We start from the raw sequence: 23,597 nt of genomic DNA, 5'->3' as shown, positions 1-23,597 counted from the left end.
CCCTTTTCCCGGAAGAGGCGGAGCTCCGGCCCCTGACCCGGAAATTGTCGTGTACCCCCTCGTCACTTTTGAGTCGGGCCCTCAAGGGAAGATGGCTACGGTGGAAGGGGCTCAGGTGAAAGTGGACGGCGAGCCGAAACTGAGCAAAAAGTAAGTGTGGCTGTGGGTCGTTAAGCTTTGAGGTCGCAGAATCCAGGGTGCGAAGTGCCTTCAGGCTCCCCGCCAAGTGTTCTATTGCCGGGCTCCTGCCCTCGCGGGTACGCACATGTTGGGTCCCAGCCTCTGCGCCCTGGAAACTACGTCCCCCGGGATGCCCCGGGGTCTCCGCAGGGCACTGGAGGGGTCCCCCATTTTACTGCAGGAGAATGCGAAGGAGAAACCCGCTCGAGAACCTAGAGGAGACAGAAAGAAAAAGTGAAACTTCCTTCTCTCCCCACTCTGTCAACTGCTTTATTTTTATTATGGAGCCACTTCTTAATGAGGAGATTGGAGAAATACTGAATACCTTAGCTTTTTATAAAAACCTTAGAATTTTTTTTTCCCCACCAGGGTTATACTGCACCTCGTGTATGAAAAGGGGTCAGTTCTAAAACTGTCGTGCACCTACCCATCTGGGTTATTCAGAGTATCTATTAGAAATGAGTGAGTGATCAGTGTCCAGCAGTGGAGACCAACTTATCCAGCTAATACACCAAGCTGCCCTTAGTCTGTTGGGTGTTTCTTTGTTAACCACCCAAATCTTTGAAGTGTGTAGGTGAGCATAGATCAAGATTAGCCACCCTTTAACTGGCTGTGTCTTATTTCCTCTGAATAACTACATTCCCTCTCAACCTGGGTTTCCCATTTGAACCACAAAACACAGGCAATGATTTGAATGGTTCTCGGAACCACTCCAGAGGCAGAGGATGGAGGTTAAATACTGCAAACTGTCGTGCTTTGGTGCATTAGCACTTAATCCTCTTGCTGAACCCTGGGAATTATTGAAGACAATTCTAAAATGAGTAAGAATTGATTCTTTTCCCTTCTGTCTCTATTTTTATGCTTTGGTGTATATTTGAAAAGCTAGAAGGCAAATGTCTAAATTTATGATTGGTAGCACCCTGTATGTTGTCCTTCATTGTAGCGATTTATGGATTTCTGTCAGTGTTTAGGACATGCTCTTAGGCCTTAGGGAAAATTGGATGCATTTTGATACGTTACATTAGTATTTGAATTTTAGGATTGTAAATCATAGATGCTTTAAAAGCAAGATGCTTAGCAACAGTGCTATTTTAAAGTAAACTGAGATAACTAGTCAATTTTTCTAGTCTTTTCTTAAATACAGCTACACTTTTGGGGGGAAGGTTCCAGGGATTGAACTCAGGAGCACTCGGCCACTGAGCCACATCCCCAGCCCTGTTTTGTATTTTATTTAGAGACAGGGTCTCACTGAGTTGCTTAGCACCTCGCTTTCGCTGAGGCTGGCTTTGAACTTGTGATCCTCATGTCTTAGGCTAGCTGTTGGGATCACAGGCGTGAACCACCGTGCCCAACACAGCTACACTTTTTTTGAGCAATTTTTATGTGCTGGCACCATATTAGATCTGTAAAAGTGTTCTGTCTGATCTCAGTAATAACATTGTAAAGTAAGTAGAAATGTTCATTTTTCCCCAGTGAGTGAACTGAGGTGCTAGGCTATTAAATGCATGCTAAAGTTTTCCTTCCTAATGTGTGTTTTGGTACTGATCTATAGCACCGAGGCAGAGATCTAAAATGAAGTTCATATCAAGTCTGTACTGACTGCTGTACTGTCTCACATTGTCTAAAAGAATTTGTTGTTGATATTGTATGTTGTATGCCCCTCTGGTGACCATAGGCTAAAATAATTGTGATTAACATTCCCTTCTATTTCTTGATTTTCTTTGGTCTGAAATTTTTAGTGAGCACCATTTCACTCTAGGTATTGTCCCCAAGTTTTGAGAACAGATGCCCCAAAGACTCATTCTCAAATGAGATTCCCTCTCAAATTTATTTTAACACAGTAGAGTGTTATCCCTATAATCCCATTGCCTTCGGGTCTCACTGATATGTAAACAATGAAATCTAATGTCCTTCCTGAAATTCACTTTTCCTGCTTATTCTTAGAATTCATCTTGTCTTTGACTCAGATGTTTTCTGTGGCTTCCTTCCTTCCTTTCTTTCTTTCTTTTTTTTTTTTTAATGGGGTTTCACTGCTGTGTTTTGTCTAGGTTGTTCTGGGCTCAAATGAGCCTAGTTCCTCAGCTTTCCAAATAGCTGGGACTATAGACACACACACTACCACATCTGTCTATGTGGTGGCTTGCTTTTAGGTAGAGCTTGCATTTGATAGTAGCATTTTCTTCATATTTTATATGCTTTTCATTGACATGAGAGAAATCACACTTTAGGGGCTTCAAAAACACTGCCTCACATTCTGTCTTCCATATTATAGAATATTGTGATCGTTTTTACCTGTTGATTGACCTGCATTTGACATTTAGCTCCAGTTATGCACCTTTTTTCCATAGCCAGGACAAAGAACATTGTCTGTTACAGTTGCAGCACAGTGTTAAAATAGGGTTACTATCAGTTAAGAGGATCTTAATTTAGATGGAACCCTAAAAGGAGTGCAAACATTGCTCCCCTCCCCGAAATCAAGAGTGCAGTTTGGGTGGGTATATAATGTCTGTCCCCATCTGACACCACATCTCTGTGTTTCCTGCTAGGTGGTGGTAATCATTAGTTCCAGGGTGTTCTGCCATGTTGATGCAAGCTGCTGTAAAGCTTGTTAGGGGGTCCCTGCGTCAAACCTCCTGGGCAGAGTGGGGTCAGAGGGAACTTCGACTGGGTCAACTTGCTCCTTTCACAGCGCTTCACAAGGACAAGCCACTTTCTAATAAAAGAAGGTTGGTGCCCATTACCTTCTTTATTGCTCTGGGAGCAAAAATCCTTTCCCTCAGTTATCTGTTAAGCCCTTGGCCAAGTCTTTGGAATTGTTGCTAAGGAAAAAAGAGCTCTATAACTAAAATCAATAACCCTTTATCTGCTTTCTCTTTATAAATTCAAATCCCCCTTCTTAGAGTCTTGAGATGATTCTAGATCAGTACTGAGAACAGAATTCTTGTTTGAATAAAGAATTTCTGGTGCCAGTTATTTTCTCTTTTCTGTCTTCCTGTGGTTTTGTTTGCTCTTGAGATTAATTTGGTTCTAGTTTTGGAGCTATCCTTAGGACTTTCATGGGTTATCTTTAGGATTGAGTTAAAAGTTGAATGGAGGGCTGGGGATATAGCTCAGTTGGTAGAGTGCTGGCCTTGCATGCACAAGGCCCTGGGTTGGATCCCAAATATATATACATATATATATATATATATATATATATATATATATATATATATATATATATATATATATATATATCTCACATACACACACAAAAGAGTTGAATGGAAAACAGATTTATTTTAATCCTAGAGAAAACCATATAGACTCTGTTGCCCACTGATTGAATTATAGCAGGATAGGCAACTATTACAAGACGGGTTGTGCCTAGAAAGAGTTGCCTACTTTGAAACCATCAGGATCAGTTTTTCTTGCTTAAAAGATGATCAAGTCGGGCTGGGGTTGTAGCTCAGTGGTAGAGCACTTGCCTAGCATGTGTGAGGCCCTAGGTTCAATTCTCAGTACCACATATAAATAAATAAAAATAAAGGTCCATTGACAACTAAAAAACATTTAAAAAAAAAAAAGATGATCAAGTCAAAATTTCAATTTTTCTTTAAGTATTTACTTTTTAGTTGTAATTGGACACAATACCTTTATTTATTTATCTTTATGTGGTGCTGAGGATCAAACACAGGGCTTCGCACATGCTAGGCGAGCACTCTACCACTGAGCCACAACCCCAGCCCCCCAAATTTCAGTTTTTTAAATTATTCTCTTTTCTTTTCGTACCAGGGGTTGAACCCAGAGGTGCTTAACCACTGAGCCAAACCCTAGTCCTTTTTAGTTTTTATTTTGAGACAAGATCTTGCTAAGATACTTAGGGCCTCACTAAATTGCTGAGGCTGGCCTTGAACTTGTGATTCTCCTGCCTTGGTCTCTTGAGTCACTGGGATTACAGGTGTGCTCCATCATACCTGGCTAAATTATTCTTAACTCATTGAAAACGAACCAAACAATGCAAACATGTTGCCATGGTTCACTATTGGCAGAATATTCATTTTTAATCCGTGGTTTGAAATGATGATTCATAAATTCTCTTTAAATAATGAGGTATCTCTCTTTACCCAAGTCTATTTATTTCTGGGTCAGATAGCATATGAGATCATAAGGGATACTGAGTTGCCTACTTTCCCCCCCGACCCTTGCTGGGGATTGAACCCAGGGATGCCATACCACTGAGCTACAACACCAGCCCTTTTTTATTTTTATTTTTTATTTTTTTTTGAGATAGAGTCTCAATAAGTTATTGAGGCTTACCTCGAACTTGTGATCCTACCACCTCACCCTCCCAAGTTGCTGTATGCTACTACACCTGGCCATTGCTTTGATTTTTGAGTCTCACATGACACATATGTGGAATTTGGATGACAATAGATTTGACCAGAAATGTATCCATATTTGTGTGTTTTCTTTTGTAGATGCAGAGAGTAAAGGGTTAAGAGAGCGAGGAATAACTAGACTTAGCTTACATTTGAGTGTTCACTAAATGCCAGGGCCAGGATTATCCCCTTACAAACATCTCAATCCTCAGACAACAACTGGGAAGAGACTGTCTTGTTTCCATTTTCTAGAAGGGAGAAATTAAGTCATTTCCCCAAGGTCACTTAATTGGTAGGTGTGTCAGAATTTATTAGTCTCAGGCAGTCTGACTAAAGATGGTATATTATCCTCTGTACCCTGCTGCCTTGTACACTGTTCTACCCTGCTCCAAGCCAGGCTCCAGTGGGCAAAAAGTGAGACCAGTGTTAACAGCCATTCTTAGATCAGTTTGTGGGGTGTCTCCTTGATGTCTGTAAAACCCACTCTTTCCCCATCCATGACCTAATTCACTCTTCAATGAGGGGTTGGTAGACAGAGCTGGAATGCTACCTGTAGGAACTGCCTCTTCTACAGAGGATACCAGGCAACTGAGATTCAATCCTTGGCTTCAAGGAGCTCCATAGCTTAGGTAGCTCAAGAAAAGCCTATCCTGCTGATTTTCTAGGAAATATTTCTTTCTTAATCCCTAATATTTAGGGATTTCTTGTACCATGCATCTTGGTTTTAGTTGGGACCTAATGCCAAGTTTGGACTGGAAAGCAAAGACTGAAAATGATCTGTTGCATCTTTATATTAAGCTTATTTTTTTTCTTAATATCTTTCACATATAGAATTTAGTGACTTAAAAGGCTGGATTTGGTATGGAAGAGCATTTTCCCCAATCTGTTTGTATTTTTGGAAAGTGATATGGGGCAGAAGATGGAAGACTCATGAGACAACTTTCACATTGAATGCTTTCATCTTCCCAACAGTGAACTAAAGAGACGCCTGAAAGCTGAGAAAAAAGTGGCAGAGAAGGAGGCCAAGCAAAAGGAACTCAGTGAGAAACAGCTAAGCCAGGCCACTGCTGCTGCCACCAACCATGCCAATGAAAATGGTGTGGGTTCTGAAGAGGAGAGCCTGGATCCAAATGTGAGTCCCCCAGGCTTCTGGTATAGACGACACAGGAAAACTTCTGATAAGGCTTATGGCAGATTTCTGGCGATCAGGCAGTTAAGAGGGACCAGTGACTAAGATAAATAAGAACTAGAATAGGCACTGGACCTTGGGTCATTTCCAGTGGGTAAGGAGAGCCTGTCACACCATCTGGCTAAAGTCACAGGTCCTGAGTTTCTTATGTCAACTCCTAACAGGCAGCTGGGAAAGTCTAGTACTCTCAAGTGACTAATTACTCTTTTATTATTTTAAGTAGAAATCCAGTTTTTCTTTTTTATTTTGAAATTCTGTCCTTCATTTCCAGTTAGATCTGGCCAGTCTCCATATTTTAAGTGTATGAATATGTATCACGTATTCAGACCTATGATTTCCAGAGTGCAGAGGATTTGGTTAGAGAGAATCTTAATGTTTTGGGGCCCCGCTGAGACAGAAGAATCCTGCTAGATGGGCCACTGGTCTGGCTAGGTTCAACTTCTCACAGGCTTTGTTGTTGTTGTTTGTTTCTTTAACAGCAATACTACAAGATCCGCAGTCAAGCAGTCCACCAGCTGAAGGTCAATGGGGAGGACCCCTACCCACATAAATTCCATGTAGACATCTCACTCACTCACTTCATCCAAGAATATAGTCACCTACAGCCTGGGGATCACCTGACTGACATCACCTTAAAGGTGGCAGGTAGGAAGATTCCCTGGCAGTTTATTGAGCTCCCAAAGTAGGCAGGCCCCATCAGTAACACAAAGGAATGTGTGAGGTGGTCTTGCTTTCAAGTAGTCTGTGTTAGCCCATTGAACTAGGAAAGTACTGTTATATCTGTTCATAGAGAGAAGCAGAGCATCCTGGAAGCATGGGTCACATTCCACATCAGGTGATGCTACTGAGGAAGGGGCATTCTCTGTGGGGAACTCCTCGCAGCCTGACGCTGCTGCTATTTTATAAGTACTTCCTTCAACAGTGGGGAACCATGGGCCCAGGTCCTAAGAATTTCAGTCTTCATTCTGAGAATGCATTATTTCTAGAGCATTGTTATTTGGGGGTTATAGTATCTTGTGTGGGATCTTGTACTTAATTTAAAAAATCAAATCATGTCTGTTGCCTCCGTTCCCCTCTCCCCAAATAATAATAAAATTATCCATTGTAGAAAATGTAGAACATTCAAAGAAGGAGAAAAAATTACCCATGGTTCTTCCATCCAGGGAGAATCTCTGCCAACACCTAAATGCCCCCCAAATTTGTTCTTTTACCTTAAAGCCTAATAATTTCACTAAAATATGTCTTGATATTGGTCATTTTGGTTTAGCATTTTCAGGTACGTGTCTTTACATGGTATTTTTAAAGTCTTTCACATTAGGAAATTTATTTGTGTTTTGTATCTTGTTTTGACATTTTTTGGTACTCGTTTTTTTCTGTATGTTGTTTCTTCGATCCTTTGCAGTAATTGTCATTTTCTTCAAATCCATTTTATCTTTTCTTCATATATGATTTTAAATTTTATTCTCCATTTCATCTTGTTTCTCTTAATGTATTATTTTTTATATGTAGTCACTCTTATTTCCTTCTAATTTAATCATCATTTTTTATTTTTTTTTGGGGGGGTGCTGGGGATTAAACCCAGGGGCACTTATATTTTAGTTTGTATTATTATTATTTTTGATACTAGGGATTGAACCCAGGGACACTTAACCACTAAGCCACATCCCCAATCCTTTTTTGTTATTTTGTTTAGAGAGAGGGTCTCACTGAGTAGCTTCGGGCCTATTGCTAAGTTTCTGAGGCTGGCTTTAAATTTGCAGTCCTCCTGCCTTAGCCTCCCAAAGCCGCTAGGATTACAGGTGTGCATCACCACGCCCAGCTTTATTTCTGAAAAAAATTTTTACATGGTTTTTAATGTCTTTTAACTCATTGTGAATTGGTTAGGAATTTTTTGTTTTTCTTGGCATGTCTTGAGTGCTTTAATTTTGTCTGTGGGTATGCTATCTATTCATATTCTTATTCTTCTTGTCCCCCTGCCCTGCTATACTGAAAAAATTGAACTCAGGGATTTGTACATACTAAGCAAGCAGGTACCACTGAGCTACCTCTCAGCCCTTTGTATTTTATTTCGAGACAGGGTCTTGCTAAGTTACACAGGCTGTCTGAAAACTTGTGATCCTCCTGCTTCAGCCTCCTGAGTAGCTGGGATTACAGGTGTGCACCACCATGCCCGGCTTTGTTGTTCTTGTTTTATTTTGTTTTTTTATTTTTTATTATTATTGTTATTTTCTTTTTTAAATAATAACTTTGAGTGGGATTTGACCTCAATGCTTGTATGATGCTTATTTTTACATTAAATTAGTTTTCCTGAATGTTAATAAGAAGGTTAATGTATAGATATTTTTCAACTTCACTATTTTATTTTTGTGAAGTGTTCAGAAATATAGATGTTGGCTTTCTGAGATTTCTTAGCTATCTGTCCTCAATTTCATTTGACTTTCTCTTTTCCTTTATCTCTGTTTTCCTTGTCCTGTTCAATTTGGCCTCTGTTTGGCCTCATCCTGGGAGAGAACCTGGCTGATAGAGAGTTTCCATGAGTTCCATGAGCTACCTTGCTCTGTCCACTTTGGAGCATTTGTAGTGTAGCCCTACCTTTATGAGAATGGACACATTCTCTCTCAGTTTCAGCTGCTGTCCTCTGGTTAGCCTGGAGGAAAATCTTCATACATTCTCTAGTGAACACCTTTGGCTCTGGGGGCAGTTCTTCAGTTCTCAGATCCATCAGATGCCTCATTCTTCCCCACTGCATTATTCCCATAAGGAGGTTTTAGAGCTCTTGTGCTTTGCCTCAACCATGATTCGTATTTGGGGCTTCTTTTTTTCTTTTCTATAAGTGCATTTAGTTTTTAGCTAGTTCATTTCCTGATAACTATTATTTGGGGGTTCTTGAAATTATCTTCCCACACAATTTATCCATGGATTTTTGGCTTTTCCTATCTGCTTGCACTTTGGATTTTTATATGGTATTCAGGAAGATTGAAAGTCTGTGCTGCCACTTGCACTGCCATCCTCTGGGAACTCAGTAAGCATCTTTAAAGCCATATCTTGCCAAGTCTGGTGGCATATGCCTGTAATCCCAGTTACTTGGGAGGCTGAGGCTGAAGGATTGCAGGTTTGACACCAGCGTGAGCAACTTAGTGAGACTTCATCTCTTTTTTTTTTTTTTTAAGGGAGAGAGAGAGAGAGAATTTTTCAATATTTATTTTCTAATTTTCGGCGGACACAACATCTTCATTTGTGTGTGGTGCTGAGGATTGAACCCGTGCCGCACGCATGCCAGGCTAGCACGCTATCGCTTGAGCCACATCCCCAGCCCGAGACTTCATCTCAAAATTAAAAAGTAAAAAAGGCTGGGGATGAGCTGGACAGGGTGGCACACACCTATAATCCCAACAACTCAGGAGCCTGAAGCAGGAGGATCACGAGTTCAAACCCAGTCTCAGCAATTTAGTGAGACCCTGAGCACCTCAGCCAGACCCTGTCTCTAGTAAAATATATTTAAAAAAGGGCTGGGACAGGGCTGGGGTTGTTGCTCAGTGGTAGAGCTCTTGCCTCAAACATGTGCCTCATGTGTTCGATCCTCAGCACCACATAAAAACAAATAAATAAAGGTATTGTGTCCATCTACAACTGAAAAGATATTTTAAAAAAGGGGGGGAGTTGGGGATGTGGCTTGCTGGTTAAGCACCCCTGGGGTCAATCCCTGGTACAAAAAAAAAAAAAACTAGGGATAAGACAGGTACAGTGGTGCCCTCCTGTAATCCCAGTGTCTCAAGGGGCTAAGGCAGAAGGATCACAAGTTCAAGACCAGCCTCAGAAACTTAACAAGGTCCTAAACAACTTAGTGAGACCCTGTGGAGGACTGGAGATACACCTCAATGGTAAAGCATACATCTTCCCCCCCTACCCCCGCTTTCCCCACTTAAATCATTCACATAGAAAAAGGAGGGGCCTGGGAATGTAGTGTGGTAGTAGATTACTCCTAGGTTCAATCCCCAGTACTGCAAAAACAAGTTATCTCCCTACACATCTTTGGTTTTAATGCAGATCATTGGCATGAAGAGAAAGGAATTCTGGACCTCGGGCCACAATCAGATTGTTTTGCCTTATGTTGCAGAGGGAACTTTTTCTGCACTGATACCACGAAATGGTTTCTGGTCCACTAGTCAGTATTTTTATTCTTCTTTTTCTAGGTAGGATCCATGCTAAAAGAGCTTCTGGGGGAAAGCTAATCTTCTATGACCTTCGAGGAGAGGGGGTCAAGTTGCAAGTCATGGCCAATTCCAGGTACATAGAAGTATACTGTTTCAATCCCCTCTGTGCTGGCCTAGAGGAACACAGTTTGGGACAGCTGCTGATGTCTTATTTTCTCATTGGTACTTGAAGTTAGGAAAAGAAGGAGGGGCAAGGTTGGGTAAGGCTGAGAAGAAGATAAAAAGACCATCTGTGCACCTGGAAAGTAATGACTGCTTTCCAGTTGCATGACAACTAAAATAAAAAGATAATCCTTTTTAGCAGTTAGCCATGAATCTGAGATTCTTCTTGGGTTCATTAAGCACTAAACAGTTGAGTTAGGGTTCCATAGTAAACCTGTGGCCAGTATTAATTTGAAATAATGTACAATGAGTTACATTTACTTTCACTCAGGAATTACAAATCAGAGGAAGAATTTATTCATATCAATAACAAACTGCGTCGGGGAGACATAATTGGAGTTCAGGGGAATCCTGGTAAAACCAAGAAGGGCGAGCTGAGTATCATTCCCTATGAGATCACACTGCTCTCTCCCTGCTTGCATATGCTACCTCATCTTCACTTTGGCCTCAAAGACAAGGTAAGCTCTCATAATCTGCTAGCTGTAGCACAGAGATGCATTCCATTTTGTTTTTTCATATCACTGAATCAAACCAGTGATTTCTAACTGCTGCTTTTGGTTTAGGAAACAAGGTATCGTCAGAGATACTTGGACTTGATCCTGAATGACTTTGTGAGGCAGAAATTTATCATCCGCTCTAAGATCATCACATACATAAGAAGTTTCTTGGATGAGCTGGGATTTCTAGAGGTAATGGAGGGATGGAGGATGAAGGTTCCTTAGGTGACGTGATGAGCCACCTTGCCATGTTTGTCTCTTACGATCCCTTCCCTTCTCCTTTCCAAGCCATTTCCTATATCAGTTTCCTTCATGCCTAATGAGATCATCTTTTTTTTTTTTTTTTTTGGCCATTGTCTTTGTTGTACCTTATTTATTTAGCATTCTGACTCCCTAAATAATGAGCAAGGTGTAGGGCATCTACATGTATGTCATGTTCAATATGTTATCAAGTCATTATGGGTTTTTAGCATTAAAAAATATTTTTTAATTGTATGAAAAAGACAGATGTATGTAGTGTGAAACAAAGTAAATAGAAGCAAATGTGAAAGTACCTTTTGCTTCTTTTAACTAACTTCCTTCCCCAAACTGGAGCATTAAAATGTATTCTTCCTTACCATTTACTATGCATATATGCATACACACAGTATAAATGGAGTATGTGTGTGTAAATGTTTTGGAAAGCTTGTTTTAATTTTTGCTTTAACTATAAATGGAGTCACATTCTCTATTATAATGAACCTACCCTTCCACTTCATATATTTTGGAGCCTTTGTTCCTCACATTTACTGGGGATTGAACCAGGGGTGCTTAACTACTGAGCAACACCCCTCACCCTTTTTATTTTTTTATTTTAAGACAGAGTCTTTCTAAGTTGCTTAGGCCCTTAGCCTCCTGAACTGCTGGGATAACACCACCCCCTGTCCCCCCACACACATTCCTTTTAAATGAGGCATACTTTATTGCTTCTCCTATTAATAATTTAGGTTATTTTTGGTTTTCGTCTATATTAAATATTTTAGTGAACATCTTTATGCACACATGCAAGTGTTTCTGCAAGATGAATCCCTAGGGGCTTGGGATATAGCTCAGTTGGTAGAGTGCTTGCCTTATATGCACACAGCCCTGGGTTCAATCCCCAGCATCACAAAAAAAAAAAAGAAGAAGAAGAAGAAAGAAAGAAAGAAAAATAGATGAATCCCTAAAAGTAGAATAACTCCAAGGATGTAAGCAGTTAGATTTATGATAAATACTGCAACTGAATTCAAGAAACACTGTAGCCATTTAGATTACCATTTTTAGCTTATGAAAATTTGTGATCCTATGTGTTATTAATGGAAATGAGACACTAATCTAGAAAATGAAGCAATCTATATTTCTTTGTCAAGCACATGTTACTGTTGAACTCACTTTTACTTTGAGATGTGATATTGAAAGCATGGTCCCTGATTATATGAAAACTTAATGTTTCTCTCTGTCTTCTTAAGATTGAAACTCCTATGATGAATATCATCCCAGGAGGAGCTGTAGCCAAGCCTTTCATCACTTACCACAATGAGCTGGACATGAACTTATATATGAGAATTGCTCCAGAACTGTACCATAAGGTAGTCAATAATAACCCATTTCCTTAAAGAAGCTGTAGACTGGAAAATAATCGGCTAGCTAGGTATGATCAGAAACAGTAGTAGTATTTAATAGCAGGAGAATGTTCTGATTTGTCAGGTTTATGAGTGTAATACTTCTAGAATTTCTCTACAAGGTCAGTAGAGCCTTGCAGTGCAGAGTGCAGAAGGATTGTCTTTCTCAGGTAACAGATATACCTACTTTGGTTCCTCTAAAATTTTTAAGTTTATAGTTTATATCTGATTTTAGTCTTTTGTAAAAGAAAGATCAAAGCCTATCATTCTGATTTCTTAGTTGTAGACAACAGAACTTGTTAACCTAGTTTAAAGGAAAATAAAAATTTATTCATCTGTATGAGGAAGTTCACAATTTCTAAGACAATCAGGCAGTTATGTTTGGAGACCACATAACTAAGAATGATGCTGAATCATATTTCATGTAGAACATGGTGTCTTTTCTTCTAGGCATAGGTCACTGCTACTATCTGTAAAAGGTGGATATCTGATCCCTTCCACCAAAATTAATTTTGTGCAATACCTACATCTTCTTTTAGTAGCTACCATGTTAAAAGTCTCACAATTGTGTCTGATTGGTTGGAGCTTGGTCACTTACTTGTTGCCTAACCCAAGATGCTTCTTTGGAGAGGCCCAGACTCACAAGGAGACAGTGCAGGGAGATACAGAAAGAGTGTTCATAAGTCCTAGGTAGCCAAGAAGAATGACATCTGTTCACTACAAGGGTCTAAATAGAGCAGGTGTAAGCTGTGATAACCAGTTAGTAGATAGAAACTTTCAGACATGACTTCCTTCTCTGAGTATGGCCATGTGTTGTCAGATGCTGGTGGTTGGTGGCATTGACCGGGTTTATGAAATTGGACGCCAGTTCCGGAATGAAGGGATTGATTTGACTCACAATCCTGAGTTCACCACCTGTGAGTTCTACATGGCATATGCAGACTATCACGATCTCATGGAAATCACAGAGAAGATGGTTTCAGGTGAGTCCTGCTCACTTTATCTTTCAAATTTGTCTGTGGGGGCAGGTGTGCTGCTTCAAGAGGAGAGTTTCTTGGGCTTCATCCTTTTGAAATGGCCTATTTCTCTTCAGGAATGGTGAAGAACATTACAGGCAGTTACAAGATCACCTACCACCCAGATGGCCCAGAGGGCCAAGCCTACGAGATTGATTTCACCCCACCTTTCCGGAGAATCAGCATGGTAGAAGAGCTTGAGAAAGCCCTGGGGGTGAAGCTGCCGGAAACAAACCTCTTTGAAACTGAAGGTAAAATAATAGTTCTCTATTTTATAGCCTGTCTTCCTGTTCAGCCCCAAATTTGATTGGGTCAGAGCTAAAATTTCTATATCATTCTCTTTTTTGGCTTTATTGTTGTGTGTTTTGCAATGCTGGGGATTGAACCCAGGGCTCACACATGCTCTACTACTGAGCCACGTTCCCAGCCCCCTCTTTATATGTTTTTACTGGGCTAATGTAATGTGTCTTGTCCTAACTTTTACATTTGTTACCACAGAAACTCGCAAAATTCTTGATGATATCTGTGTGGCAAAAGCTGTCGAATGCCCTCCACCTCGGACCACTGCCAGGCTCCTTGATAAGGTTAGAGGCCATGCTCTATCATGTGCTCATATCTGTAGGAAACAGTTCACACTGGGAAGAGTTCATTTTTGCACCTTCATAGGAAAACCGTAGAGGAAATAAGAGAATTAAGAACTGGGCATGGTGACACACTCTTGAAATCCCAGCACCTCCAGAGACTGAGGCAGTTTGAAGCCAGCCACAGCAACTTAGTGAGACCCAGTCTCAAAATAAAAAAGGTCCCTGGGTTCAATCTCGAGCACCAAAAATAAAAAACTTTAAACTGTTATACTAAGTTTTGTGCCAAGTAGTTCATGTGTATTATCTCAGCTAGTCCTTTCCCGTCTTTGAAAAAGCTATAGGATAAATCCATCTGGGTGGGAGCTGAGGTCTCCTCTTGGGCTAAGACTATCAAAATACTATCCAGAAGTGACATCTAGTTCTGTTTTGCTTTCTGATTAAGCTTGTTGGGGAGTTCCTGGAAGTGACATGCATCAATCCTACATTCATCTGTGATCACCCGCAGATAATGAGCCCTTTGGCTAAATGGTAAGATATAGCATGGTATTTTAGTTACCTATTTCTGCATAACCACCCTAAAACTTAGTAGTGTAAAACAGTTTTGTTTTGTTTTGCTTTTTTTCAGGATTTCCTGGGTTTGACTAGTTGGTGTTCTCCATGTAATGTTGGCTAGGATAAATCAGGTGGCTTTTTTCAGTGGGGAATTCTTCTGCCAGGGAACTTTGGTTCTTCTCCCCATGGTCTACCAGATGGGACATCATCCTCCAGGGCCTTTTTATGTGGCCTCTGGTAGCATGGCCTGAGCTTCCCTTCAGCATAGCCAAGCCTTAACATGCAAAATACATATCAAGTGAGGCACACATCAAGTGGGCCATAGTGGTACTCACCTGTATCCCAGTGACTTGGAAGGTTGAGACAGGAGGATCACAGGTTTGAGGCCAGCCTCAGCAACTTTGCAAGGCCATAGCAACTTAGTGAGACCCTGTCTCAAAAAAAATAAATAAAAAGGACTGGGGATGTAGCTCAGTGGTAAAGTGCCCTTGGGTTCAGTCTGCAATACCAGAAAAAAACCAGCAAGCTTCAGCTAATACCCCATTGACCAAACCAAGTCATGGCCTGCCCACAGTTCAAGTGAGCGGGATGCAGAAGGTCATGAATATAGGAGGTATGGTTCCATGTAACTGTCCGCCACACTGCTTATACGAAGCTAATCATATTTTCCTGGTTCTCTCACCCTCTTCACTGTTACATGAAATGATTTGGTGCTGAGACTGCATGTAGGCTTCAGGTTGTCATACTTTTCAGTCATACTTTTCAGTCTACTTTAATTCAGGAGCTCTTGTAACAGATGTTAAGTTAGGGGCATGGATATGCAACCTTCTCTATGGTCTTCTGTGCCCAGGCACCGCACCAAAGAGGGTTTGACTGAACGCTTTGAGCTATTCGTCATGAAGAAGGAAATATGCAATGCCTACACTGAGCTGAATGATCCCATGAGGCAGCGGCAGCTGTTTGAAGAACAGGCCAAGGTAAGAAAAGAGAGTGCAGACAAAGGCACATTTCACCACCTAACTCGGTCACCAGAAGATAGCAGCCTTCACCCTGGTCTGTGTCAGTGTGCACACAGACCAAACAGAAAGAAGGATAAGCACAACCTTTGTTGGAGGAAGTCACATTTCAAGGTGGAAACTTTGGTTTTTGACTGAATAACACACAGAAAATTTTATGTGTGGGGAACATGATGTTTGTCTTAAAAATACATTTGCCTAACAAGAACATTATTTTTCTTGGATTGTATATTTATTGAAGTGGCTTGGAAATGAGGCAGATAAAGATATAAAGAAGACAGAAACCCAGCAGGCTGCCTGAACTATCACTGCCACCAATGGGTGGTCTCAGGAAATGAGAGAAGGACTCTTAGATCATCATATAGTCTTTTGAGAATTAGTTTCACTGAGAGTTCCAGAGTCCCAAGCAGTGGATTCATTTTAGAGAATTTGTATGCATCTGAGATAGAATTCATCAGTTCAGATCTCCAGGTTTTTGGAAAAAAGAGAAACAAACGAACAAACAACAACAAAAATCAGATCAATCCTGGAGTTAACTGGGAAATCCCAGTTTCCAGTAAGTCTTGAGTGCTAGGAGGTACTCCTTCAGATGTTTCATTGTGTTCATTTGGATATTGATATGTCCTGGAAGAGTGTCATCTTTTGGTTCTTTTTATTCTTCTAGGCCAAGGCTGCTGGTGACGATGAGGCCATGTTCATAGATGAAAACTTCTGTACTGCCCTGGAATATGGGCTGCCCCCTACAGCTGGCTGGGGCATGGGCATTGACCGCATCACCATGTTTCTCACAGATTCCAATAACATCAAGGTACACAGCAGCCCTCCATAGCACACACTGCCCAAAACTCTTTTGTGTTGGAAGCAGAGCATGTGGCCCAGGAGAAAAAGAAAAGTTTCGGGGGTACTGGGAGGAGCTGTTGGAGGAGGTGGCTCCACGGGAGGCAGCTGAGAGCAATCTGACTTTAGAGGATTTAGTTTTCTCCCTATGAGCAGGAGGAATACTGATTATTTGCATTTCATGAGTTTCCAGGAGAGTGCTGAGCTCTCTACAGGTGTTAGTTCATTTAATTTAAGTCAGCCCTGTTAAGTGTGGAAACCCGATTTTTGTCCAATTTTAATAGCATGCATGTTTACTAATTCTATGGCACCCTAAATAGTGCTGTGCATTCATTCTCTTCCATCTGTTACTGAGAGGGACTGAGTTGAAATAAAAGAACACTTTGATTTTTTTAGTGGATTTGGGTGGTAACATTAACAGAGGCAAAAGGAATAGAATGCCTCCTAGCTTCAAAATGCATCTTTATCTCCTATAGGAGGTACTCCTGTTTCCTGCTATGAAGCCTGAAGACAAGAAGGAGACTGTAACAACCACTGATAAACTGGAAGGCACAACAGTTGGCACTTCTGTGTAGAAAACAGTTCCAGAGCATGTAATCAGGAATCCTTGCATTTCTGCAAAAGATCAGGTCTGCGAGGGAATTCTTTTATGTTGCCATCTATTTGACTACCATAGTTCCGTTCAGCCACCAGAAGAGAGAAGATGAATTAAGAGATTCTTTTTACTCCTTGTTACCAAATAAACCATTTGTCTCTATCTTTGAACTGGTAACTCTTTACTCAGACTGCTGGTTCAATGAATGCTTAGGATTGTCTCATCTTATTCTTGGAACAAATTTGTATTACTGTCTGCTCTGTGTGGGCATTGTTTTAAGGGATTTGGGGGCACAGCAGTGAACAAAAGTCAAACCACTACTTTCATGGAATTTGTATTCTTTTTGGTTGGGGCAGCAGTAGGAGAAATAGACAAGAAACAAGTAAACAGGTATTCTTTCTGGTGGGGGTACACACAAAGAAGAAAAAGAGCAGGGTGAGGGGACAGAGGTGCTATTCTGGATGTGGATGGGGGAGTGCTATTTTGAATATGGCTATCAAAAATACCTGTGCTATGGGACAATTAAGTAAAGATCTGGAAAGAGAGATGAGTGGGAAAAGGGCAGTCCAGACTAGAGAACCATATTTTTGAGGAATAGCAAAGGGATTAGTAAAGGACAGTGAGGGGCCAGATTGTACAAGCCTGTGATAGTCACAGAATTATTTCATAATGAGCAAGATGGAAAGCCATTGGAGAGCTGAGCAGAGAATTACTTTTAAGGATGATTCTAGTTAGTGTGTGAAGAGCAAGAGTGAAAGCAAGCTGTTGTACTGGGCTGGGGAGAGATAGCTTAGTTTTGGGTGTTAGCGATGGAAATTGTTGCACTTCACTGGTTTCTGAGGGCAACAGAATTGGCTGATGAGATGTGGGATGAGAAAAAATGTATTTCAGGGTTTCAGTTCTGAACAACTAGAAAAGTAGAGTCACCATTTACTGAGATGGGAAAAAACTCAGGAAATGCATGTTTAAGAGGGAAAGATGAGAGTTTGGTTGGGACCTATTAAGTTTGTCATAACTTTTAGACATGCAGGTAGAGATGATCCTGTCAATAGGGAGCCTGAAATTTTCTCATTTTTAGCTTAATTCAGCAGGGCTGAGAATGACATGACAGGGTGTGGCTGAGAGCCTGTTGTTAGAATGGAGCCCCTTCTCCCTGACATGGAAGCAGCTGGAGAGACCAGTATTCAGAAGAGTCATGTATCAGAAAGCACTCGTCATTTGCACCTCAGCAAGTGTCCTAGTTTGGGAGTTGCCAGTCTACTTTCATACAGCAGGTTTCTACTGCTGTAGTTGGTAAAATGATCTAAGTCTGCAGCATATCTAACTGGGAACTACTGGGAGTGTGGAGCATCCCCACTCCTATGGATAGTTAAGCTATGGATAACCAGATCGTTTTTAAAAAAGAAACACTTCCAATATGGTACATCCTCAGAAAGGCAATGTTAATTAAGATGGAGAAAGCCAACCCTCCGTTGGGAGTGTGTAGAGGATCAAGACCAGATAAGGGACTGGGCTGTGGCAACACTGTCAATGTGGACCATTGGAAAAAGCTATCAGGACTGATGAAAGATTTATTCAGCAGGCTGGAAACAGAAACCAGCTGTCTGGCCTAAGCCTCTGGGAATGGAGGAATAGATAGCAGTAAACTTGTATGTGGGGTTTATCAGGAAACTGACAAACAGGATGAAAGCTAGAAGGGAACAGAAAGAGTCCTCATTAACAATTGAAGGCTGACAGTTTGCTGACTTCTATACTAGAGTAAGCAGAAACACGTGGTCCCAGACTTTAAGTTCTAGACTTGTAAGGAAAGATTTTAAAAAATCATCCACCAAAATTTGTATAAAATGCCAGCTCTGGTAAACGCTTTGAAGAAATCCATGGGGTACTGAGAAACTGACAAACTGAGGTAGGAAAGGTTTGTTTCTCTGAAGACATTAGAGTTGAGATCTAAAGGAAAGTCAACGAAGGAGGAGGGTGTTACCATGATCTGGAAACAGTACAAAGGCCTTATGGTAGAAAGGAGCACAGAAATAAAGCAAAGATACTAGATAGATAATCTGAGTACAGAAACCTAAAGAAATAGGACACCCGGTGAGACAGGAAGAGGCTGGGCATTCAGGGCTCTGAGCCCTACTATGTAGGGTTTTCTGTTTACTAAAAGTGCTGGGAGCTGGGAGGGCGCAGTGGTGCACTGTAATTCCAGCAGCTCAGTAGAGCACTTGCCTCACATGCTAGAGGCCTGGGTTTGCTCCCTGGCCATTGAATGCCTGCTATTTAGCCGCCTCAACATAGATGGGGATTGACCTAGAGCAGTAAAACCTAAGGTTGAAAGACTTCATTTTCCCATGTCCTCTAGGTCTCTTAGGCAAAGAAAAAGGCCCTATGGTTGAGTTTCAAACAACCTCATGGGTGGTGTCAGTGTTTGTCCTAAGGGTGCATAGAATTCTAAACAGTGCTACACTTAAGATCAAGACCCAGACTAGTTGGGCATAGTGGTGCACGCCTGTAACCTCAGCGACTTAGGAGGCTGAGGCAGGAGGAGTGCCTCAGCCACAGCAAGGCACTAAGCAACTCAGTGAGACCCTGTCTCTAAATAAGATACAAAAAAAGGGCTGGAGATGTGGCTCAGTGGTTGAGTGTCCCTGAGTTCAATCCCCAGTTACCATCCCACCCCACCCACACAAAAGTGCTGGGAATCCACTGAAGTATTTAAGCAGGGGGGTGCCATCACAGTGTGGTTTGAAGAGACCAGTCAGGCTTCTATAGAAATAAATGGGAGTTAGACAAGAAAAAGGTGAAAATTCAGAGATTAGAAATCAACCTTAGAAAGAGTACAGTGGCTTGGATAAGAGATTGCCTTGGAAGTACAAAGCAGCAGATGTGTTCAAGATAGGAAGTAAGATCAACAGGACATGGCAATGGATTGGACTGTGTGTGTGTGTGTGTTAAGAGAAATGATGAGGGTGCTCATTTTTTACTTTATGCAGCTAGGTTGACCGTAATATCAATCCCTGAGGTGAAAGAATGCTGCAAGATGACCTCACCCCACACACTGGAATGTGTGTGACAGAATGGAGAGATGCATATTAATGATTTTTGGGGAGAGAAATGGCAAGCAGTGTCCTTAGCTTTGGAGGAGGTCTGTAGTTCTTTTCCTCTGAGCTAGACAGAAGGACCAGGTCAAGCAAGTAGCACTTATGCCTCTTTTTTTTTTTTTTTTTGGGGGGGGGGGCGGAGGCACCAGGGATTGAATTCAGGGGCCACTAAGCCACATCTCCAGCCCTATTTTGTATTTTATTTAGAGGCAGGGTCTCACTGAGTTGCTTAGCATCTCGTTTTTGAACCTCAGCCTCCCAAGCCACTGGGATTACAGATGTGCGCCATCGCGTCCCTCTGCCTCTAACTTTTGATGGATTCAGGAAGAAAAATGAGTTTTCTCACCTTTAGCAATTGATGTATATAATTGCTGGATGGTAAAGTTTTCTGAGCTCTCTAGACAGCTATATTTCCTATAGCTGGCACACTGGAGGCTTTAGATCCACCCTGCCCACTACAGTAGCCATCAGCCACGTGTGGCTATAGATAAATTGAAATGTGATCGCTTCAAATTTAGATGCAATTGTAAAATACACACCAAATTTCTTAAACAGTATGAAAAACTAATATATGATTCACACTACTATTTTTTTTTAATATGGCTACTAGAAAAATTTAACTACAGTAGCTCTAATTATATTTCTATGGAAAAGTGCTCGTTTAGACAGAAATCCAAACCAGAATTCAAAGATACATCATCCTATTTCAAACCGCATCTCACCTGCAGAGGTCTCCCATCAGCGGGTTTCTCGCGAACCTAAGTGTGCGGCAGAGGCCGCAGGACTCTAAGGGCGGGCACCGCGGCTCTGGCTCCGCCTCCGCCTCCCGGAGGACTACAAGGCCCAGAGTGCACTGCGCGCATCTGGGGGTGGGCCTGGGAGGCGCAGTTGCTTTAAACGTCACGTCCGCGGCGGCCCTCGGCTTCTGAGCTGAAGCTCGTTCCCTCCCGGGCCGCGCGTCGGGGAGGTGGAAGGGGTGCGTCTACTAGGGATGGGAGTCCCCGGGTCAGGGGCGCGCAGTTGGGGGGTTTCTGGGTCGCTGGGTCAGGTGCCTTGGGACTGGCGTGGCCAGTTCGGTTTTGTATGGGAAGAAGGGACACATGTCACGTGGGAACGGGCCGGTCCACGCCCGGAGTTGTCAACAGGCTCAGCGTGGAGCGCTCTCGTGGCGGGGGCGCGGCGTGCAGCCTCGAGCCGCTTCCCCGTGACCCGCGAGTCAGCGCTCGCCTAGTTCCCCCGTGACGGCGCCGGAGCCTCGCGGTCTTCCTTGGCCGCGGATTTAGCAAGGGGTTAGCGAATAGTAGCCTTCCGCTCCACCAAATCCCGAAAAAGCTCCCCTGTAGCTGACTTGACTTTTCTTTGGAAAGGAAGAACGTTCTTCAGCTTGCTGCAGCTGTTAAAAAATGCGACCTTGTGGGCAAAGGAACGCCTGTTTAACTGAGCTGTTTTATATGAAGGTGTTTTTCAGGCTCTGGAAGGGGTGCAGACTTGAATTATAATGGACCCATTAAAATTTTCATTCATTTTAGCAGCTGCGTGTGTTCGTTAGCATTAGCTAGCTGAATGAGATGATGTAGTTTGGACTGCTTTCTTGGAGACACTGTTTCTTCTGGCAAATTCTCCCTTCCTTGACTGCCTTAGTTTGTTATGTGCATCTTTGCATTATTTTCAGGTGGATGGCAGGGTATCTGCCTTCATAAAATATACTGCTTGTGATGCCTCCCTGGAAATGACAGGGGGGCATCCCTTCCAAATGAAGGATTTAGGATCTTCCATACTTTTCTTTGCTTCTAAAGATTCAAGACTTCCCGCCTTGGTGGTGCAGGCCTGTAATCCCAGCTGCTGGGGAGGCTGAGGCAGGAGGATGGTGAGTTCAAACCCAGCCTCAGCAATTTAGCATGGCCCTAAGCAACTCAGGGAGATCCTGTCTCTAATAATATACAAAAAAGGGCTGGGGATGTGGCTCAGTGGTTGGGGGAGGGGAATAGATTCAAGACTTCTGTGGTTCTCTGACTGTAAAATCACAATCTGTCGGGTCCTACAAGATTTTTGTTTAAAATCACTATGGTCCAATTAACCGTTACCATTTATTGCTGTAATAGCAGTGAGTAGAAATATCTATCATTACTTAGTGACTTATTGCAATAATAGCATTGTGTAAGTATCTTTCACAAGCTACATACATTTGAAGTACAATATAACCTTTGTTGTTTGTGTTTTGTTTTACAGTGCTTAGCTATATTCCTTGTGGTATGATCACATCTTCTACTAAGAAGCTTTTATATAATTGAGTCCAAGTGAGGTCAGGATGTATCTAGTGAGCACCGATACAACCTAGAGTACAAGAGTTTCCTACAAAATATCCCAGGCCTTTTTCAGGAGTGATCTTTTTTTTCTTTTTTTAATTCATGACCTCATGTGCCCATTACAGTCCTTACGCACCACCAAGTAGATCAAGGTAAATTACCCACAACAGTCATCAAATTTTTTTTTTGTAATATTAATCACAGTTGGTATTAATTGTTCAGCATGGTAGCTTTTATAAATATTATTTGTAACTCTAATTGGTTGCTCTTATCACTGTTTTAAACCATGAGGAAACAAACAGAAAAGTTACCAAGCTACCCAATATTATATAGTTCATTTGTGGAAAGCTGGAATTAGAACCCAGAAAGGGCAACTCCGTGCCTAAATCCTTAAGCACACAGTTCCTCTAAGAACTTTTGACTAGTGGGATACTTCCCAAGGTGATTTTCTAGAGGGAGGTAGAGATTCATTCTGTTGTAGGGAAAGAAGAGAAAAACAAAGTGCTTCTGAAAAGAACTTCTGTCTAAGAAGATAAACTTTGGATGGGTGAGAGTCTGCTCAAAACAAGCTGAGTTCTGCAAACCTTTATGCACTATTTCCAAATGGAAATTAAAGTAGTGAGGACACTTCCCTGTCATTTGCTTTTGTGTTGAGTAGTAGATATACATTCATTGGATATTTCTGAGACATCAAATATTCTTTCGTGAAGAAACAAGGTTTTCTGTGTTTGGGATTTGGGGCTTTAATTTTTCAAATTAAAGATGAGAAGGGGCAGGGAGGTAATGGGAAAAAATTAACTAGAGTTACATATAGGGGAATCTTAATCTGAACGTAATTGGGCTACACTGAAAAAAGACTGTCGAAGCACTGGTGCAAGGCTGTAGATCTGGTACTGGTTCTCCTTTCTTTTTTTTTTTTTTTTTTTTTTTTTTTTTTTTTTTTAATATTTATTTTTTAGTTTTCAGCGGACACAACATCTTTGTTTGTATGTGGTGCTGAGGATCGAACCCGGGCCGCACGCATGCCAGGCGAGCGCGCTACCGCTTGAGCCACATCCCCAACCCCTGGTTCTCCTTTCTATACTTGTGATGGTTGTGGGTTTTGATCAGGGCCTCAGCACCAGCTCCAACCATGTGGACCCCAGATGAGATCGCTCAGCTGTGCTATAAGCACTATGAGATCAGGCTGCCCAAGCAAGGGAAGCCAGAGCCAAACCGTGAATGGACATTGTTGGCAGCTGTAGTGAAGATACAGTTTCCAATTTATGAGGCCAGTGACACTCCTGATAAGCCAGTGCACGGTAAGACCTTTTCTCCTGTCCCTTTCAGAGATGATAGAATTGTGTGTTGCTA

The 23,597-nt window shown here is 41.8% G+C and overlaps 2 protein-coding genes across 18 annotated transcripts in view; both read left to right on the top strand.

The window, feature by feature from the left end:
* The first annotated feature begins 5 nt into the window (after positions 1–5).
* Positions 6–17,013, top strand: Kars1 (lysyl-tRNA synthetase 1). Of its 3 annotated transcripts, XM_046434498.2 has the most exons (16): positions 39–150; positions 863–1,001; positions 2,727–2,906; positions 5,514–5,673; positions 6,210–6,375; positions 9,924–10,017; positions 10,378–10,564; positions 10,670–10,795; positions 12,091–12,210; positions 13,064–13,226; positions 13,337–13,510; positions 13,758–13,843; positions 14,286–14,371; positions 15,246–15,372; positions 16,076–16,219; positions 16,725–17,013. In XM_046434498.2, exons 3-16 carry the CDS (start codon positions 2,761–2,763, stop codon positions 16,821–16,823), a joined length of 1,878 nt encoding a protein of 625 aa, XP_046290454.1. In that variant the 5' UTR covers positions 39–150; positions 863–1,001; positions 2,727–2,760; the 3' UTR covers positions 16,824–17,013. The 3 variants fall into 3 exon arrangements, with proteins under 3 accessions (XP_046290455.1, XP_046290454.1, XP_046290453.1); XM_046434497.2 differs by lacking the exon at positions 863–1,001; XM_046434499.2 differs by lacking the exons at positions 863–1,001; positions 2,727–2,906 and having other exon boundaries at positions 6–150.
* Positions 17,014–20,820: 3,807 nt separating this feature from the next.
* Adat1 (adenosine deaminase tRNA specific 1) overlaps positions 20,821–23,597 on the top strand; it is a 30,456-nt gene continuing 27,679 nt past the window's right edge. For 7 of the 15 annotated variants that reach the window (XR_006849820.2, XR_006849821.2, XR_009225877.1 and 4 more), the window contains exons 1-4: positions 20,821–20,914; positions 21,735–21,805; positions 22,168–22,396; positions 23,355–23,545. Coding sequence is in view for 7 of the 15 variants with exons in the window: in XM_046434857.2 (XP_046290813.1) it covers positions 22,347–22,396; positions 23,355–23,545 (241 nt within the window). In the remaining 8 variants the exon portion in view is untranslated. The other 8 variants (XM_046434859.1, XM_046434862.1, XM_046434858.1 and 5 more) reach the window with 6 other exon arrangements.

This window comes from Marmota monax, unplaced genomic scaffold (assembly GCF_021218885.2).
Source record: "Marmota monax isolate L192 unplaced genomic scaffold, Marmota_monax_Labrador192_F-V1.1 WCK01_AAM20220418_F8-fsc00024, whole genome shotgun sequence".
In the NCBI taxonomy this organism is placed as follows: domain Eukaryota; kingdom Metazoa; phylum Chordata; class Mammalia; order Rodentia; family Sciuridae; genus Marmota; species Marmota monax.
Note: the sequence above shows the minus strand (reverse complement) of the source record. Positions and strands in the feature narration are given on the sequence as shown.